Below are 21428 nucleotides of genomic sequence, written 5' to 3' on the forward strand. Positions count from 1 at the left end.
AGTAGCATTCTACTTTTTCTGATTTGCCTGTACATACCTGTTGCCCACTTTGCTACTGCTTAGCTCATCTCTGCTTATTGGTTTATTAGAGTAAATTCATATATCAAATGCGCTAAGAGTTTGCCACATACGTTGTAAATTTTTTTTTCTGGCCTGACATTTGCCTTTCAGATATGTTAATAAGGCCATCCTTATTTGGGGAATGAAACTAAGGGAGAACTAAATATCTTGGCTTAAAGACTAAGATGAAATAGGCCACAAATGGAAGTGTGTCCTTGAACATTGTATAGTTACACCTCTAACCTGACATCAAACATAAAATAGAAGTCACCGTCATTAGCAGAGTGGTAGGGAATGCCATGGAGAAGCAGCTGGGGGACTGTCTGGAGAGACTTTTCCTAGAGGTGGGTGCTGAAAAGATGAGGCAGAAAATAGCCAGAGAAAGTCACACAAGAAAGGCAGAAAAAGCTGGGGGTATCTATGCAAAAGAAAAAAAGGTGTTCTTCCCTGGGTAGGGAGTCTTTATTAATTGTCAATTTCCAATTAAGAGAATAGAGCTCATAGCTCCAGAGGCCAGAAAATATTTACCTGGTCTAAGAGCTCAGAAAACCAGAGGGTCCCCAGAGAATCTCAATGTGAACATCAAAAAATAATGTTGGCTCAGGACACCTGGATGGCTCATTGGTTAGGCACCCAACTCTTGGTTTCGGCTCAGGTCATGATCTCACAGTTCGTGAGACCCGGCCCTGCGTCCAGGTCTGCACTGACAGCATGGTGCCTGCTTGGGATTCTGTGTCTCCCTCTCTATCTGCGCCTCGCCCACTGGTTCTCCCTCTCTCCCTCCCCATATCCCTCTCAAAATAAATAAACATAAAAAAAAGTGTTGCCTCATAAAATCTTGGGAAAAGTTTCCCTAAAAATGTAGCCAAGGCTGTGAAATATTCACAAGATTCAGAGTTTGAAAGTGTGGAGGGAGATAGTGTTTTCAGGTTCATAAACAATCCCTGGAATAAATGTTTCCTTCATAAACTTATCAATAAAACCCCAGGGGAAGATGCCTGTGATGTCTTTTTGGATTTATCCACAATGCCAGGAGGATAAATATGGTAATCCAGCAATATGCCATAAGATTAATTCCTGGGGAAAGTTCTAGAAGAATGCACGGACACAAAGAATACCCTCCTGCAAGCTGGTGTTAGCAACCAGAAGTTGTGCAAGCCAGTCTGTCCAGTCATTCCCCCATAAGTTGACATGAAATGCAGAAGCCTTCAACAAACACCTAAAAGGAAAGAGAGGGAAAGCCAGAGTAGCTCAACCTTGTGTTGGTCATATTTCAAGTAATTTAGAATTCCTGGACTGACACTTGACACTGAGCTTAGCTTGAAAGACTCAAGAGGAGGCTCCTGTTCCATACTTAGCCCCCCTATTCAATTCCACATTAAAACTTGTTCCACTTGACAGTATAAATTTCCTTGCTCTGTGTACAGAACGACCCTAATCTGTTCTATAATGTGTTGATTATCTTGTCAGGAGTTAACGATCTTGTTATTTCTACTTTGCACTCAGCGGCCCTGCTTTAATTATGCCAAGATATTAACATTCTGGTGCAGCCATTTCTCAATGTTTCTGGACATCATGAAATGTGATAGGAAATCTATCTCCTCTCATGCATCTTGTCTACACATTCATTTTCTGGTTCCTGAATCCCTTTATAGCAGGGTGTCTTGTTATTTAATGGCCACCGATTTATAAATCTCTCTAGTAAATCAGAAACTTACTAGACTTGCTTTTCTATTTGGATGAACTTCTAAGTAGTGACCTTAAAACTTTCAGAACCCTTTGGGGAGCCTGGGTGGCTCAGTCGGTTAAGCGTCTGACTTAGGCTCAGGTCATGATCTCACAGTCCGTGGGTTCGAGCCCCATGTCGGGCTCCATGCTGACAGCTCCATGCTGGAGCCTGTTTCAGATTCTGTGTCTCCCTCTCTCTCTGCCCCTCCCCTGTTCATGCTCTGTCTCTGTCTCAAAAATAAAAAATAAACAGTAAAAAAAACCAAAGAACAACAACAACAACAAAACCTTTCAGAGCCCTAGATATATTTTTTAAAGCTTATTTATTTTGAGAAAGAGAGAGAGTAGGGGAGGGTCGGAGAGAAGGAGAGAGACTGAGTATCCCAAGCAGGCTCTGCGCTGTTGATGCAGAGCCTGATGCGGGGTCTGAACCCACAAACCGTGAGATCATGACCTGAGCTGAAACCAAGAGTCAGATGCTTAACTGACTTAGCCCCCCAGGCACCCCAGAATCCTAGATATTCTACATCTAATAGCATTTTCATCATTAAAAGGCAAAGTTAAAAGAAAGACTTTAAGAGCAGGAATCCAAATCACAGACTTAAATTTCAATTTTTTTTCTTTTTTTGCTAAAAGAAGATTATTGTAAGAGGAAATAAGGAGTTAGAGAGAGCTATCCACGAGAACTGTGCTATACAACATGAAAAGACAGTTGCTGACACTAAGATAGCTAAAGATATAGCATGTGGTAGAAGACACATAGTGGTCACCCTAAAACGTGCCCTTATTACTTACAGAGTGATATGATATTCTGATTTACATCATTAACTCCGGAGTCAAAACTTGAAGTTTTGTGGCCTTCAAGTGGCCACAAGACTTGTGGCCAAGTCCTCCTAGGCCACAAATCTCATTGTAACAAGCAAGACACAAGTTATGATTTATTAAAGATTCAGAGAGGAAGGAGTACTTGAGATGGACTTTGAGAAAAGAGTGATCTCAGCAATGATGATTCTTGCAGCATGATCAGTGGGAGACACTTGTTGATGAACCCTTTGTGGGAGAGAGGCAGGGGTCAGGAGGTGAGCATTTAAGGAACAAGAAACTGTACCAGAGCATAGATAGTAATCGAAGATGCATTTTCCAAGAAGTCTGAAGACAAAACATGGGATTGGGTGGCAATTTAAATGGGTAAAAGGTAAGGGGTGGCTGGGTGGCTCAGTCGGTTGAGCGTCCAACTTTGGCTCAGGTCACGATCTTGTGGTTTGTGAGTTCGAACCCCACGTTGGGCTCTGTGCTGATGGCTCAGAGCCTGGAGCCTGCTTCAGATTTTGTGTCTCGCCCTCTCTGCCCTTCCCATGCCCATGCTCTGTCTCTCTCTGTCTCTCAATAATAAATAAACATTAAAAGAATTTTTTAATGGGTAAAAGGTAAAAGGAAGGTTTGTTGTTCGTCTGTGTGGCCGACATAGCTCGGCAGTGTATAAAGGACTCGTGGATATTGAAGATTTTTGAGAGAGGAATAATTTAGGAAATAAAGTCCCAGAGGAGGCAGGATGGATAGATGGACGGGCTGGTTTTGACTAAGAGCAAGGACAATACTTCCTCTGTCATATGCACCAGGTGACCAAGAGAAGCAGGTGAGGATTCAGAGAGAAACAGAATTGAAGGAGTTGGTGTTGAAAGCCTTCGTCCTTTTGGGACATGAATCTGTGAGGTCATGTTCTAAGACTGAGGTGGGAAGAATCCAGTTGGGAAGCTGCAAGTGAAGACGAATCTGAACATCTGGGGGCGAGGAAAGAGAAAGGAAGTCAATGGGAGAGGAGAGGAATGGAAGGCTTTCCCAGAAGCATGGAGGGGACATTGGAGATGAGTCTTGTTTTCTCCAGCTGTGCTGAGAACCCCAGCACATAGGGGGAAGGGGGAATATATAGGGGGAAGATTATATACGGGGAAGAAGATGAAAGTAGATGCTGAGCATTCCCAGAAATTGAGAGGACAGAGGTGGGAGAAGCCAGGACTGAGTGGAAGTGGGCGGAAGTGAGCATCACTGACCAGGAACACAGAACGGAAACCGGAGAAGCTGCACCGGGGGGCAGAGAAGGCATCTAGAAAATCGAGAAGCCTGGTTAAAACCTCCTATCAGTCATTGGAAATAGGGAAATGATTCGATGTAAGGGTGGGAAGTTGTTTCCAAGAGGAGAGTTACAGCTTTTGGTTTTAGCAAATATCATCACAAAAAGCCCCAAGGCAGACGTTGCATATACGTGCCTCCGTGTGGCCTTATATCTGCTCCAGGAGGGTAGTTTTGCCTGTAAGTGCTCCAACTCCTAATCCTCACAGGACAACTTGTTCAGGTGCCCGGCTACTAGTGATTATGGTTTCTGTGATCCAAAGGCAGAAGCACTTCATCTTTCTTCTTCCTTGGGCTTCTGTGTTCTTCCTTGCTGTCAACCCGCATTCACTAACAGCTCAGTTTCCCTTTCCAACTATTTGTTGAGTGCTCACGGTCTTACAGAAATTGTGTTCACATTAGAAATTTAAAAATAAATAAGACAAGGCTCTCTGTTCTCCAGAAGCTTATGGTCTGATTAATGCAGATAGGCAGGTAAGTGGACAACTTCAATATAATGTGTTAAATACCACGATAGTCATCTGATGCTAATAGGGGCTGCATGAGAAAAGGGTTCTATGTTAAAACACCACCTTACACGAGGTTCAGCAGGATTCTACAGTGTAGAACTTACCGGAGTTTCTAACATGTTACCGTGCGTTGTGAATCTTCCATGTGTGTATGGAAGAGATCTAGCGTGTAAAAGTTCCCCCAAACTCATCTGACCACAGAAAAATTTTTTCAATGGAATGCAAAAGATTTGTACTCCAGGGGACATATCTTAAGAAGTGCTGATATAAGGTTCTTGCACTAGTAAAAAAAAAAAAAAAAAAAAAAAAAGATTTATATTTTCTCAGACTGGCCAGCTGAGGGTTTTCTCCAAATCCATAAATGACTTTTAAAGTTTATTTGCTTTTTAATCCTATAACAGAGCAAAGATGTGGACTTAGAAGGCTTTACCATTAATGAGCTGATCATTAAGCCAGGCCTGGATGGAACAGAAGGTCTGGTCCTTCTCTCATTAACGGACCGTTTAACGTTCTTTCCCAAAAGAAATATTTAATGAACACAATATTGAGTTGCTCCCCGAGCTTCTAATTAACAGACCACTTGAAGATCTTTGTTAAAGAGAAAAGTCGCTTCAGGCCAGGAGATACTGCAGGACCTAGCATACATGCTACAGTGGCTGAGCATAATTTTAAACTAAGGATTTAAATACATAAAGGCTAATGTTTGCGCTCTGTCTTTATGGGATTCCTGACAACGACTTTCTGGTCTGTCCTGACATTTGGTTTTTAGGAAAAGCATTTTGGAGTGAATTGCTCCCTCTCCTCATTATCGTCCCTCGTGGACAAAAGTCTCAAGATAACTCTTGATTACCTGCCCTCCATTTAGTAATGTGCTGGGGAAAAACAGATCAAGAAAACCATTTCACGATTCATGCCCTTTCAAAATGTTTCTAAAATGCTAAGAAACTTATTGCAGGCGCTCGTGATTGTAAAAGCAGCCATTTCATTAAGAAAGCCTACTATTATTAAAATACTTAACTCTGACCCGATTTTTAAAGAATATTTTGCAGCAAAAATCAAAGTGCAAAATTATCCACATACTAAAGAGATGTCGCCCATGAAATCTTATGAAATTCAGGACCTAGAAAAAATATTCTTTTAAAAAAAATTTTTTTTTAATCTTTATTTATTTTTGAGAGAGAGACAGAGTGTGAGCAGGGGAGGAGCAGAGAGGGAGACACAGAATCTGAAGCAGGCTCCAGGCCCTGAGATGTCAGCACAGAGCCGGATGCAGAGCTCAAACTCACGAACCCTGATATCATGACCTGAGCCGAAGTCGGATGCCCAACCGACTGAGCCACCCACGTGCCCCTAGAAAAAAATATTCTTTAGTCTCATTCTCTTGCTCTCCCTCTGTCTGGATTCAGTTAATTTAATAAATGCCAACTATATGCCAGGTGCTATGCTAAGGGCTTTACTTGAGGCATTTCATTTGTTCTTCACCATAATCCCTTGAGATAGATACTAATAATACACCCATTTTACATATGGAGAAAAGTGAGGCTCAGCAAGATCACATGACAAGCCCAAATTATGAAGGTGTAAATGGTAGAGAACCCACTCACGAGAACTCTTAAGCATTGCACTGTATCTCCCTCTACCCTACACCTCTCCTTTGTCTCCAGTGATCCACCATGAACTCTCATCCCTTGTAGGAGCCAAAGTTATTTCTATAATCGAACCACTGAGCATTAATAATAAAACTCTAGACATTTTTAGAAATCTTGAGTTAGAGCTGAGCTCTCTTTCTTACCCGATCCTAGACGTTCAGCCAGGAAAGGGCTGGGGGGCATAAAGGCCTGGTATAAAAATCATGGATTCTGAATTCAGAAAGACCTGGATTTACCTCTCAGCTCTGCCAGCCCTGTGTGCTACTGAACAACGTCCTTAGTTTTCTGCCTGAGTTTTCCTCATCTGTTAAGTGGGGCTACATTCCTTTCTTCCTAGGGCGCCATAGCATCAATGCACATCGCGTGCTTCGCTTGGTGCCCGATGCAAGGAAAGTGTTCTACGAAAGTTCCTGTTCCTGCGGGCAGCTGTGACAACATTGCTCAGAACCTGTCCATACAGCTACTTTGCTAGAATGGCCTCAGGGAAACTGTTGCCATAGCTACCATTCCTTCAACAGAGCTCTACGTTACAGTTTCCCTCAAACATTAGGCTATCTACAGAGAGAGCAGGGGGTTATTAACCAAACAAGCTCACTGTCCTTAAAATAGGCTGGGTAAGAACTACTAGGAGAAAGAAAGGTATGGAAGCATCCAGAGCGGAAAGTATCCGGGAAGGCACAGATGAGGTAACGTACAGGTATTAGGAATAAGAAAAGAAACATGCAGGGAGAGGCTAAAAGTGTTGAGTTCTCTGAGCCCACGCTGCCTCTCATTCAGCTCAGCTCTGGGCTCCCACGACTCATTCATGGAAGCAGGTTATACTATCAGTGCAAATGTAAGGGGTTATTGTTGTTATTATTTTGAATATGCAGCATAGATACTCAAACATACCTACCAAACATTTCCACCCAGGAGAATTGGGACCAGGATGAAGCCAGGTGTAGTCAAGCAAATATAAGGCTTCAAGCTCGGGAACAAGTAGGAAATCACAGCCATTCACTCTCTTTGAGTTGGGCCCGACTTCTCACACTTGACCTCACACTCCATGAGGACATGAAACAGAGGCAGAGAAGGTTCTTGCCAACAACGGTACAATAAGCCCTGAGCTTAGGCATTCACTTCTAGCAGAACGTGACCTTGGGTGCACTCTGCATTCTAGGATGGCAAGGACACTGAAAGCAAACACCTCACTTCCCTTGCAGGAGTGTGGTAAGAATGAAATAAAGTAACAGGAGGTACCTATGCCCCAAGGCACATTGGGGAGCCTCACTTTCTGCAGCTGCCCAAGAACAAGCTTTCCCCGACACTGGATAGAAACCCCGAGCCATCTACCTGTGCCAAAGCGCAGGCTTCCGAGCTAGACAGACACGCGTGAAACTCTGCTCTGCCACTTACCGGCCTTGGAGAGTCCACTCATTCATTCTTTTATTTTTCATTTTTCATTGTTATTTTCATTATTTACCTATGTAGCCACTGACCACATAGATAGCGAACTAAATCGATTGAACAAAATGCTCCCGATGACCTACTTTGCATCTGGCACAGTGTTAGAGGCTGCAGATACAGAAATGAACAAGACTGAGAAGGTCCCTGCCCTTGGGAAGGTTATGTTTTTATGGGGAGATGGACGATGGGCATTTTAAAAGCTTCCCAGAGAGTCAACAAGCACTGTTCAAAAGTCAGAACCCGGAAGTCATCCCACAGACAATTAGCGAACAATTGTGATCCAAATAGCTGCTAGGTTTTGGGTTCTACCTGACAAAAGTAAGGAAGAAACAGACTGAAAAAAGTAAGAGAATGTCGGGGACCCTGGTGGCTCTGTTGGTTAAGCATCCGACTCTTGATTTCTGCTCAGGTCATGATCTCACAGTTTGTGAGTTCGAGCTCCCCATTGGGCTCTCAGCTCTCAGCACGAAGCCTACTTCAGATCCTCTGTCTTCCTCTCTGCCTCTCCCCGACTCGCTCTCTCTCAAAAATAAACAAACATTTAAAAAATTTAAAAAAGGGTCGCCTGAGTGGCTCAGTTGGTTAAGCGTCCGGCTTCGGTTCAGGTCATGATCTCGGGGTTTGTGAGTTTGAGCCCCGTGTCTGGCTCTGTGCTGACAGCTCAGAGCCTGGAGCCTTCTTTGGATTCTGTATCTCCCTCTCTCTCTGTCTGTCTCTGTCCCTGCTCGCACTCTGTCTCTCTCTGCCTCTTAAAAATGAATAAACGTTAAAAAAATTTTTTTTAATTAAAAAAAAAGTCAGAGACTGCCATTCTTCCATGAAAAAGAACGAAACCTTGCCATAGGTAACAACACAGACCTTGAGGGCATTATGCTCAGAGAAATAAGAGACAAGCAAATGTTATGTGATCTCACCTATATGTGGAATCTAAATAAGAAAAGAAATCCAAGCTTATAGATATGGAGAACAAATCAGTGGTTGCCAGAGGTCAGGGGTAGAGGGTGGGTGAAATAATGAAGGGGGTCAAAAGGTACAAACTTCCAGTTGTAAGAGAAACAAGTCACGGGGATGTAATGTGCAGCATGGTGACTACAGTCAACAATACTGTGTTGCTATTTAAAAGTTGCTGAGCGAGTAGATCTTAAAAGCTCTCATCACAAGAACAAATCGGTACCTGTGTGGTTGCCACAGGTTAGACTCATTGTGATCATTTCACAATATAAGCCAATATTGAATCATTAGACTGTACACCTGAAACTAATATAAAGCCACATGTCAATTACATCTCTATTTTAAAAAGTCCTAGGATCGCAAAGCCCATAAAGGGTAGCATGACCATCCGAAACCAGAGAGACTCCCGTGTCTGCTCCTCATCGCTGTGTTACACTGTCTCCAAGAGGATGAACAAGAGGCTTAAGATGCCGATTCTGGGGAGTGGGGCCAGAGAAGCGTTCTCTGTGGAAGTGAGGTTTCAAGCCATGAGCGACTTAAGAAGAGTCTAGGCAGAGGAAACCAGGTGTGCAGCCGCCCAGGGCGGGAGGCAGTGCTGTGTTCCAGTTGAGCATTTGACTTCGGCGCAGGTCATGATCTCGACGTTCTCGAGTTTGAGCCCTGCATCGGGCTCTGCTGGCAGTGTGGGGCCTGCTTCAGACCCTCTGTCTCCCTGTCTCTCTACCCGTCCCCCACTCGTTCTCTCTGTCTCTGTCTCTCTCAAAGATAAACATTTAAAAAAATAGAACTAAAAACCGTAAGAGAGAGAAAAGAAGGACTCAAGTCCTTATCTTTCGTAGCAGGGAATGCTATTCAAGTTCGTGAATCGAGAAACAGAGGTGGAAATACAATATTTAAAACTAAAGAGGAAAATGTCCCCGAATCAGGAAGAAAACCACCAGAAAAAGATGCTGAATTGGAGTCTGAATTCAGGGGGAGGGAGGAGTGAGGGCAACTGACTTTTCATGTGATCCCTTCTCTGAAACAGTCTGTATCTTACTTCCACCTGTGGATGTTACATAAGTCAACTGTAGTTTCCTGCCTTACTTAATGCATGCCCCTGTGGTAGCCGTCAGATGGCTCTCTCTCACTCTCTGAGGAGCTGCGACCTGCTAAAAACTTGCGGCCACCTTCAGACATGTGTCCAGAGTTTCCTAGTGTTGAGTTGTATCATCTCCTCATGGGTTTTGAGGCCAGATCCATGACTCGTCTTCTACGACGGTAAGAACTTCCCTGCCCCCACCAGATCCACATTCAGTTTTCTGTCTGTGGTCAGGAAGGGACAGGGAGGCTGCTGGGAGGGTCTGGAAGTCAGCCAAAGAGGAAAAGGGCGAGTTGCCCAGCGCATCCTTATTGGCTGGGGGGCCTGCTCCTGTTCCATGGGTGTCAGGGACCAGCAGGGACTCACCCTGAAGGAGCAGGCAGGCTCCTAAACACCCCATGTGTGTGTGAGTAGAGGATATGGGGGGACAGGGTGAAGTGGGGTGGGTGGGGGCATGAGTAGGAATTAGCATCCAGATGGCCTGAACCTAATCCCCCCCCCCCACCGGCTCAGCTGAGCCCCTCCTGTCATTATCTTTTCTATGTCCAATCGGTAAAATGACTATTTTTCTCCCTTGCATGAGACAGTGAGATTGTACTGTTATTAGTTGCTTACATATCTGTATCTTAATCTTTTATCATTTGTCACCACCTCCTCAAAGGCAGGATGTAAGCCTCGTTCATCTTTATATCCCCTGCACTGAGCACATACCTAATAAATGTTGGTTGAATAAAGGAACAAATAAATGAAAGCCGAATTAATGAATAAAACGCTTATTATATCCCCCCCTTTTTAAAAAACATTAGCAAAACAGAGTATGGAGTATAACAAAAATTTCATTACTTTCTGGCACATCCTTGATTATGTGAATCTGGTACATGTCTGCTCATGTGTGTATGTTACCATAACTACTTGCCAGAGTTACATAATTGATCATGGGAAACAGTTTAAGCCTTTGGGATCCCTAAGAGGCAGACAGGCTTGGATACCTCCTGGAGAAACAGATCAAAGAGCAAAGTCAATGACATTGGAAATGTCAGATGACATGTATGGAAAGATAGGCTCCCTCAGGAAATGTTAGGAATTGGCTAGCCAGTCAGCTTAGAGTATGAGTCTAGACTAGGATCGAGTAGGAATGTGGCACCAGAATCATCAACTAGCTTTCCCTATTACCCAGGAGGTGAACCAAATATCTGTTTTTTCAGGGGAACACAGTCTGATGGAGTTAACAAGGGGACACCTATAATGACACTACCTATTTAATCAGCATAAAAATAAGAGAAGCTGCACTCAGGAGGCTGTGGTAAACCTTTATGCTTACATTCTTCTAGAGGTATCATAAATTGGCTCAACCCCTTCTAGAAGTAAGTCAGGGAGGCGGCCCTGTCATTATAAGCACAATTTCGTCTTGCCTAGCAATGGAAAAGAACTTTGTAAAGATTTTCAAAGATCTTGGATTAATCATTGAGAAAATTTAATCATGCCCTGGTGGGTATTCCAATGGACTAAAAGTAACCAGGAATCATTATGATGGGGATGGCATACCAAATTTCCGTAGCAGAAAGTTATGGATGGATCAAGTCATGATCCTGTCTGGATGGTTACAACTAAGACAATCTTGAACCATTAATGTTTGTGAAGAAGGTTTCACTGTTCTTCCAGGTTTGTATCTTTCCTGAGGGAAGCTGGACTTTGGATTAATTCCTAGTTAGTAAATGTGATCAACTGATTGATCCGTTCACTGAACAATTTTTTCTGAGCTCCCCTTGTGTGAGTCATTTGTTTGAAGGAAGGGACCTTTCTGACCCATCTTTAGCCCATCTCTCTCAGAGTGTGGATTCGTGAGATATTTTCTGGTTGAATGAGGGGCTGAAAAAAAAACCGGATTTGCCCATACTGGTTTCATGTCTGGGTTGTAGCTGATAGAATTTATTGCTTCTGTAAAGCTTCCTTAAGTTTAGGAGTTGTTCAGCTTGGGAGACTATAGTTTTCTTTTATATTCCTCTTGCAGTAAAGCTCTCTTTGTATTCTCATCACTATCAAAATCAGCCGCTGACGGTACCCTTACAAGTGAATCCTCTCTGTCTGGGTTAGCTCTCATTTTTTTACTGGGCTTCCCTACTCTGTGTTAAGATAAGCTTTAGAGCGGCACCTGGGTGCCTAAGTCGATTGAAAGTCCGACTTCGGCTCAGGTCATGATCTCATGGTTTGTGAGTTTGAGCCCTGCGTTTGGCTCTGTGCTGATGGCTCAGAGTCTGAAGCCTGCTTCAGATTCTGTGTCTCCCTCTCTCTCTGCCCCTCCCCAACTCACATTCTGTCTCTCAAAAAATGAATAAACATTAACAAAAAGTTAAAAAAAATAAAGCAATTAGTATTCCCACAGGCACACACGTGTATTGTGTGTGTGTGTGTGTGTGTGTGTGTGTGTGTGTGTGTAAAAGAGAGAGAGAGAGAGAGAATTCTGGTTTCAAATTAAAGTTTAGCTGTTGAACCTGGACTGTTTATATATTCCCTGCCTTCGGTCTATTCTCAGGGAATCTAAGAAATAAACAAGTGAATCCTCTAGGTGGCCATGATTCTGAGACAGAAAACTGAAAAGAACTTGTATGTAATATCATTCGTGCATGGCTTGGATACAGTGTAGTGGTGGGGCTTTCACTTTGAACAGAAGAAAAATAACACGTCGGCCAGGTGAAAATAAACAGAAATTCACTAACCCAGCCCAGACACGGAAGGGGAGCAAAGGGTTTTGCTGGCTCTACTGTACCTTGGTTGGCATAGGCTTCTTGAAGGTGATTTCAGCTTGCATCCAGACACCCCTTGGAGACTCCAGCACAGACCAAATTTTCTCTTGAACTACGTGGTTCTCTTCAAAGATGTAAACTGCTAGGGTGTCACTCATTTTTAAAAACCCATAGATGGCATAATAAAAACGTAGACAATACTGCAAATTTCCCGGCAGGGATGGACCGTAGAGCCTTCCAATGTAGCCAGGCTGAGATGTAAACTTTGTGTTGGCCAGCAAGTAATACCCTGCGAACCGGACAGAACATTCAGGAAATCAGCAATGAAAAACTTACATAATCTAGCCCAGATTATCAAATGGAAAAATCTAGCTGAAAGTAGTGGAATTTGTCAACAGACTATTTCCATAAGCTTAAAAAAATTTTTTTTCAATGTTTATTTTTTTTTGAGAGAGAGAAACAGAGAGTGAGTGGGCGAGGGGCAGAGAGAGAGGGAGACACAGAATCTGAAGCCGACTCCAGGCTCCAGACTCCAGTACCCGTCAGCACAGAGCCTGATGCGGGACTTGAACCCACAAGCCGTGAGATCATGACTGGAGCCAAAACCGGCTGCTTAACCAACTGAGCCACCCAAGCGCCCCTCCATAGGCTTTAAATGATAGAACATGTTTTGTTAAATCTGTGGCTTAAAAGTGACAGAATATATCCACGTGACGCTATTACAAATAACACTTCTCCAGTTCTAAGTAAACTTCATAAACCAGTGTAGATGTCCACCTGGATATGCTCAGGTTCCAGGCATCGGTGAGGATTTGTGCTTTTCATGAAGCAAAAGGGATATAATCATCTTGGGACTCCAGCTTCCTGGGGCAGCCAGGTGATACAGAGGGCATACCTAGCACCAGGTCCTAGTGAATGTAAGGCCCAGAGCAGATTTTTCCTTCTTATCTCTGCAGCGACCAGTGGAAATAGAGATATTACAGGCTGGCCTGGCAGTCCTTGGAATTTGGATGCTTTCACATGAGTAGTGTTATGGACTGAATTCTGTTGTCCCCCAAATCTCTGTTGTTGCAGCCTACCATTCAACCAGAAAATATCTCTCAAGTACCTAATCTGTGCAATAAAAGGGTCCAAAGAAGAATAATTCTTTCTTCTAAATAACAAAAAGAAACATAAGGTCAAGAACCTCTCCTCTCACCTAGCTCCAGACCCCCAGGGTAAACTTAAAACAGATCCATGCATTCTAGAAAACCTGGGTAGAAACGAAAAAAATAATAGCCTACTTTTCTTTCTTTCCTTCTTCTGTTCCTCCCCCATCAATTTTTTCCCCCTTTTTTTGATAGTCACACATCTGCCTTTATTGGGAGCAGCAGGTGGGACACCCCCAGCAAAAGTAAAAAAAAAAAAAAAAATTAATTTACAAAACCAGGGATTCAGTGAAGCCTCCTGGTTGGAACCCTTGGGAACGCATGCAGACACCAACCCAGGGCAGTAGGAAGAGGACTCCAAAGCCCATGAAGTCCAAGCCACCACGGAGATGAGGAGCTCTTTGTAGGTATCCTGAGTGTATATGGAGGAGTAACCTCATACTAAAGAACCAGGCCATGAAGAACATGCCAATGGCCAACAGCACCACGTCAGATGTGAAAAGACAGGCGGGTTCACTGGGCTGGTGTATCTGCTCATGGCCTCGAGCTCCATTTTGCCAGGCACAGGGTAAGCCACAGCTCTGCCACTGGAATAACGTGTCAGCTCTTTGGATCGCCTCAGTGTTCATTTAGTTTAGCTTCACCCAATTATTTAATTCATGTGGCAAAAGGTTCTTGGGTTATTTCCTGTGCATGGACTGAGTCGTGTCCCCCTAAAATCCACTGACTGAAAACCTAATTCCCCCTAAAATCCACTGACTGAAAACCTAATTCCCCCTAAAATCCACTGACTGAAAACCTAATTCCCAATGCAACTTTATTTGAAGATTGGGCCTTTAAGGAGGTAATTAAATGAGGTTATGAGGGTGAAGTCTTAATCATATAGAAATGGTGTCCTCCTGAGAGGAAGAGACACCAGAGACCTCTCTCTCTCTTTTTTTTAATGTTTATTTATTTTTGAGAAACAGAGAGACACAAAGTGCAAATGGGGGAGGGGCAGAGAGAGAGGGAGACACAGAATTGGAAGCAGGCTCCAGGCTCCGAGCTGTCAGCACAGATGTGGGGCTCGGACCCCCAGACTGCAGGATCACGACCTGAGCTGAAGTTGGAGGCTTAGCCGACTGAGCCACCCAGGTGCCCGGAGACCTCTCTTTCTCTCTTCACGTATACATGTGGAGCAAAGGCCATGTGAGGACACAGTGAGAAGGCGCCATCTATCTACAAGGCAGAAAGTAAGGTCTCGCCAGAAACCAACCCTGACAACATCTGTGTCTAGGACTTTCCACCTCCAGAACTGTGAGGAAACACGGTTCTGCTGTTCAGGTCACACAGTCTGTGGTACTTCACTGGGCCACCGGGGCAGATTAGTAGGGGTGGCCATGCACAGCCACAGCAACATTCTTGAAACATGAATTTAATTCTACTCTTCTCTTCCCTAAAATCTTTGGTTTCTCATTTACTTTATAAAAAACAATCCTCAAATGCTTACTCTGGCCTGCCAAGCCATGGTCTACCTCCTAACTTCATTTTCTTCCACTCTCCTGCCCTCAGTGCAGCCGTACTAACCTTCCAACTACTCGGGGTGTCCCGTTCTTCCCATGCTCAGGACTTCACAGATGCTGTTCCCTTTGCCTGGATTCCTCCCCCTCTCCTGGCTAATACCCTCTCTCCTCAGAAAAGCCTTCCCAGGATCTCCTACCAAAATTAGGCTCTCTCCCCTAATCTCTCTCAGAGCCCACTTTTCATCTCTTCCATAGCACATACCTTATACGTTTATTTTTGTATATATCTGTCTAACATTTCTCTTGCCCGTTGAAATGACTGTTAGAAAAGAATACATGATGACAAGTATAAAATTGTGAGGTCCCCGTTTCAAAGCCCTTCCCGGGCCCTGTGCAAGTAAGGTGCTCTGAAATGTTTTTTTTTTTTTTTAATTTTTTTTTTTAACGTTTATTTATTTTTGAGACAGAGAGAGACAGAGCATGAACGGGGGAGGGGCAGAGAGAGAGGGAGATACAGAATCGGAAACAGGCTCCAGGCTCTGAGCCATCAGCACAGAGCCCAATGTGGGGCTTGAACTCATGGACGGCGAGATCGTGACCTGAGCTGAAGTCGGACACATAACCGACTGAGCCACCCAGGCGCCCCTGAAATGTTAAGTTTCATCAGTGTATTAACATACCCCAGTGCCTACTGTATAAACAGGCATTGAATAAATGAATTAGACACCAACCCTTGAAAACAAGCTCTTTGCACCCATCTCTATGGGAGTGGGCTTCACAGGGGATGCCATCAAAGTGATTAGGTAGGTTCCTTACACAGGGGAGCTCAAACTGGTTTCCAATAGTTCCTTGTAGACGGAGCCATCAAGTGCCCCGCCCCTGACATTTTCCCAACAGCTTTTTTAGCTTCTCTTGCCCTACAATATCTGTTTGTTGAGTAAATTACACATAACAGGAAATTTACCATTTTAACCATTTTAAAACCTACAGTTCAGCGGCATTTAGTACATTCACCAATGCTGGGCAACCACCACCACTGCTTAATTCCAATACATTTTCATCACCCAGAAGGAAACTCTATACCCATTAAACAGGAACTTCCCATCCCCCGTCCCCAGCCCCTGGACACCACTAATCTGCTTTCTGTCTCTATGAATCTGCCTATTCTGGATGTTTCATATAGTTGTAATCTAATAGCTTTTTTTTTTTTTTTAATAGCTTTTTAAAGGTACTTCTCCATAGGGGCGCCTGAGTGACTCAGTTCAGTTAAGCCTCTAACTTTTGATTTCAGCTCAGGTCATGATTTCTCGGTTTGTGGGACAGAGCCCTCCATCGGGCCCTGCGCTGACAGCAAGGAGTCTGCTTGAGATTCTCTGTCTCTACTTGTCTCTGCCTTTACCCTGCTCCTGCTCCCACTCTCTCTCTCCCTTTCTTTTACTCAAAATAAATAAATACACTTAAAAAAAAAAGACAAAAGTACTTCTCCACCTGAGGGGAAGAGCAAGATAATGTCCAAAGGTTTGACTATTTAAGCAACTGGCAAATCGAATTCTAAGTTTTAAAAAGAGGCCAAACACAAGATTGCCCGATCGCATTTGTTTTTTCACAGCTGCCCTTTTTTGTTTAAGTTGCCATCTTGATGGGTGTGGAGTAAGATTGGCAGCTGGAGCACTCCCACCCCCAGCGCCTGGTGGGCACAGACCCCCAATTTACCGATGCCTGATGTGTGGTCTCCGGCCCGATACATGTTTGGTTTTACTTTCACCCGGGTCCAGCCTGGACCTTCTTTGTCTTGATAAAAGTTGCAGAGATCTTCCTCGAAATTGCAGCTGGCTTCCATGGCACTGAAAGGAAGTTCTGAACAAAGGAGAACCAAAGTTAAAGAGCCAGACTTAAGGGTCTCAAGGGACTACATCAACAGGTTGACAAATACATACATACTCGTGCCAGGGGAGACGGAATACATAAAACACACAAAAATATTTCTACCCTAGCATCAAGCTAACATCTCAGCATGACAGGAAAATTGTTCTTTTCCTCCCTAAAGGGATGGAGAGAAGGAGCTCTGTTCACACTCTCTATAAAAAATAAAGAAGTACCACACTTCAAAAGACATTTCCTTTCATAATGTAAAGACTGGGAACAATTATTCACATAGTTCTTCACAATTCAAAATTCATTCATAGAAAATTAAAGAGAAAGAAAAAGATAAAGATTTTAAGGAATTCTTAATTTTTCTCTAAGACAGGTATTTTAGAAATTATATTTTCCAGAAATGATTTTCCTTTGTTGATCAATCTGTGTCACCAGCACAGCTGCTGTCTGTTGATAATTGATATTAGTCACAGGAGCTGATCTGCTTGAAGAAAATCATTGCTCAGTATAAATCACGAGGTTCAAAAAGTCACACCAATTTCATCACCCATACTGCTATTATTTTGGCTTTTGCTGAATTCTGGTATCATTTACCCTGGTCTATAAATACCACCTCATTTCAGATTGCCTGGAGGGAATGAAACATAAAAGATTTCTGCTTTTTCGTGAATAACTTGGTACAGCAACAAGTGATTGTAAATTTCACTGTTCAGATCATCCGAGTCCAGAAGGGATGTGACTGTCACAGTTTGGGACACATTCAACATAGCCAACTGTGATCCTGTTCTGCAGGCTGACATAATACTGGTCTAAACTTTTAGGGCCAGAGAAAGAGGGCACTGTTTTGAATAAATGGGAAATTACCTCTAGAGAAACATTTGAATTCTGGGAGCAGTGACCTAATGAAACAGGGAGCTGTTTATGGACAAACACTCACTATACTCTCAATTCCTGAATTCCCAAAGCAAGAGAGTTTAGCCCAGATTAAAGGGGATGAAAGACGTATGACCACCAAATACTACAAGGGTGCCGAGATTCAATCTTGGTCCAGGAAAACACATAGCATATAAATATAAATGGGAGGTGCCTGGTGGCTCAGTTGGTTAAGTGTCCAACTTCAGCTCAGGTCATGATCTCGTGGTTCGTGGGTTTGAGCCTTGCATTGGGCTTGCTGCTGTCAGCACAGAGCCCGCTTTGGATCCTCTGGCCCCCTACCTTTCTGCCCCTCCCCCACTCATTCTCTCACTCTCTCTCTCTCTCTCTCTCTCTCTCCCTCCCTCCCTCCCCTCAAAAATAAACAAACATCAAGAAAAAAAAAAAGACAGCATTGGGACAAGTGGTGAAATTAGTATGTGGATCATAGGTTAGTTGATAATACTGTATCAGTGCCAAATTTCCTGAACTTGTTATTAATGTTTACTGATTTTTGAGAGAGAGAGAGAGAGAGAGAGAGAGAACAAGCAGGGGAGGGGCAGAGAGAGATGGAGACAGAATCCCAAGCAGGCTTTCCATTTGGGGCTTGAACCCATGAACCATGAGACCATGACCTGAGCTGAAGTCAAGAGCCAGAGGCTTAACTGACTGAACCACCCAGGTGACCCCAAATTTCCTCAACTTTATAATTATCTGATAGCATGCTGGAATATGTGCTGGGTTTTAGAAACTACACACTGAAGTATTTAGGGTAAGGGGCATAATGTTTACAACTTACTCTTACATGGTCAATAAAGCAAATGTGGCAAAATGTTAATTTGTAGATCTGGGTGAAGAGTACATGAGAGTTCTTTATAGTATTCTTGAAAATTAAAAAAAAAATTTTTTTAATGTTTATTTTTGAGAGGGACAGAGTGTGAGTGGGGGAGGGGCAGAGAGAGAGGGAGACACAGAATCCGAAGCAGGCTCCAGGCTCCGAGCTGTCAGCACAGATCCCCACGTGGGGCTCGAACGCACAAACCATGAGATCACGGCCTGAGCCAAAGTCGGACATGTAACTGAGCCACCCAGGCACCCCAATTCTTACAAATTTTATCTGAGTTTAAAATGATACTAAAATAAAGTTCTAAAAACTCTAAATTAAAAAAATAAGTGACCAAAACCACATTACAAACAAACAAAAAAAGAAGATTAGGAATAAAACATTCCTGCATAATTGGATCCCAATGGTATCTCAGGAGACACACCCTGCCAAGTGTGCAAGGAAGGCATCCTGATGAGCCAGAGAGGAGATCAGGAAATAAAGGGCATTCTCAATGCTCTGTGACAGGTGGGCCTGCCCACACATTGCTAGGCCTGGCTCTGTGAGCATCCAGGAGTATCTTTAAGCCATGAAAATAAAGTCTTTGAAAAATGAGTATGATGTTCACACAGACAAGGATCCTCTGACACCAGCCCCCCCCCCATGCAGATTTGAGACAAGGGGAGACCCCATATTGGTTAGTTACCCCCCTGCCACGTGGTAATGAAAAAGTAGATGAAAAGGCACAATCTACAGATGCCCGTCTAGTTCAGAAAATGGTGTAGTGCTCCCAAAAGCCACACACAAAGAGAACAGCAGGTCAGTGAAATCACTCATCAGGAATATATCCCAAGGAATATCCCCCTGGGCAACCACAAGAGAATCATAACCCATTTATTAGGTGGGCATGAGAGGCAAGAGGTGGTATTAAAACTTAAAAGTAAGCATGGATCAGTTCACTCCATGGTGACACTGAGTCACGCAGAAAAGATTTTTCTGAGAATGCGATTATATTCCCTTGTTAAATACCTAGTCCTAGAAATGGATTTGTCTGGGGTCCTGAGAAGGTCTGATAAAAAGAAAATCTCAAAAGCATAACTGAAAGCCTAAATCTTTTTCACCCAGAATGTTGCTTCTGCTATGAGACAGTATCTAATTCCTGAAGACAGGGCCAGAGGGCCTGTTTGTGACCCCAAATGAGCTCACCAGAATCTGGGGTGGATGGAAAGCCTTTGCTTAAGGCTTGTTTCAGAGCATATGGGCTGAGTGGCCATCACAGTTGAACATTAATGACCTATTTGAAGTATAGGGAGGAATCACAGGCAGTTGGAAGCCCTTGAACATCAGTTGACCAGAGAGGAAGGAAGGAAGGAAGGAAGGAAGGAAGGAAGGAAGGAAGGAAGGAAGGAAGAAAGAAAGAAAGAAAGAAAGAAAGAAAGAAAGAAAGAAAGAAAGAAAGAAAGAAAAGGAAGGAAGGAAGGAAGGAAGGAAGGAAGGAAGGAAGGAAGGAAAGAAAGAAAGAAAGAAAGAGGAAGGAAGGAGGGAAGAAAGGAAGAAGGGAAGGAAGGGAGGAAGGAAGAAGGGAAGGAAGGAAGGAAGGAAGAAGGGAAGGAAGGAAGGAGGAAGGAAGGAAGGAGGAAGGGAAGGAAAGAAGAAGGGAAGGAAGGAGGGAAGGAAGGAAGGAAGGAAGGAAGGAAGGAGGGAAGGAAGGAAGAAGGGAAGGAGGGAAGGAAGGAAGGAGGGAAGGAAGGAAGGAGGGAAGGAAGGAAGGAGGAAGGGAAGGAAGGAAGGAAGGAAGGAAGGAAGGAAGGAAGGAAGGAAGGAAGGAAGTCCCCTTGAACAAGGTACCAAAAGGCATCATGATGTAAGATTTAGTTTATTACTTGCTTTATGACATTTGCACTTTTTAGAAATGAAAGGCTTTGAAGATATTCTAATCAGGTGGAAGGAGAAGCCATTGGTAGCATGTCTCATCCTTTCCCCTGCCCCATGAAGTTCATGGAGATAGACTCAGTATCAGCCCCAGACCTCTAAAAGCTCATCAGCAGCCTTTTAATCATCAGCCCCTGCAGTGCTAGAGAGATCTGGGGTGCAGCGTGGTCTGTAGGCTGCTACACTTGTACAGCAGTTTTATTTTAGCAGGAGCCAGCCCGAAAGTAGGCGGAGAGAGCTCAGAGCTGGCTTGGAGACAGAGTGAGCGAGACCTGGCGCCAGGCTGAGGAGTCTTGAGGGAGTAGGGGCTGGGCCACTGACCAGGCTGTGGAGATGCTTGAGGTCTGAGCTAAGGCAACTGCAGCTGTAACCAAGGCAACCACCGGAGCCAGGTTTCCAATCAGACATCAAGTGAGCAGTGTGTTGTTGGTGAATGGGCCAAGCAGAAATCCTTTGAAGGGTACATCCATGAGTGTCAGGACCCGTCCAGTCCCGGAGCCAGATGGGTGGACCCTAGCCCAGGGAGGAGATTGGGCATGTGTTAAGGCAGAAGAGAGGGAGCTCTTAGTTTGGGGTCGGGCACTGAGCCGGGATCCCTAGGAGTGGATGAAATCACCTGTTGGCCATTCAAGGATTTACAGCCTAAAAGGAGAGCTGATTCCTACCTTCTAGATGCTAGGCCAAACATGGTGGTGGATGGGGAGGTTGTGGGTGGAAAAGGCTTGGAAGGGAAGTGCCCTAACTCAACTAGGGGGCATGGGGAGTTGTCACTGTCCTCTGGCAGCATCCTGGGGGAATATGTGCGGAGCTACATGACTCTGGTGTTTAACACCTACGACATTGTGATGGGTCCTGGGTCTGGGAGACTGGATTAACTCTAAGCCCAACCAGATGGTGGGAATGAGATGTTTCATATGTTGAAATAATTCCTGTCTCAG

At 44.0% G+C, this 21428-nt stretch overlaps 1 protein-coding gene and 1 pseudogene across 9 annotated transcripts in view; both read right to left on the reverse strand.

Annotated features, from left to right (window-relative positions):
• Nucleotides 1–21428, reverse strand: part of MAMDC2 (MAM domain containing 2) — a 400592-nt gene that overhangs the window by 39449 nt on the left and 339715 nt on the right. For all 9 annotated transcript variants that reach the window (XM_058695733.1, XM_058695734.1, XM_058695732.1 and 6 more), the window contains 2 exons: nucleotides 16662–16805; nucleotides 12322–12587 (listed from right to left, as the gene is read on the reverse strand). In XM_058695733.1, the coding sequence (XP_058551716.1) occupies nucleotides 12322–12587; nucleotides 16662–16805 (410 nt within the window). The remainder of the gene's footprint in view (nucleotides 1–12321; nucleotides 12588–16661; nucleotides 16806–21428) is intronic.
• Nucleotides 13716–15381, reverse strand: LOC131490928 (transmembrane protein 258-like; annotated as a pseudogene).

This window comes from Neofelis nebulosa, chromosome 12, assembly GCF_028018385.1.
Source record: "Neofelis nebulosa isolate mNeoNeb1 chromosome 12, mNeoNeb1.pri, whole genome shotgun sequence".
NCBI lineage: Eukaryota > Metazoa > Chordata > Mammalia > Carnivora > Felidae > Neofelis > Neofelis nebulosa.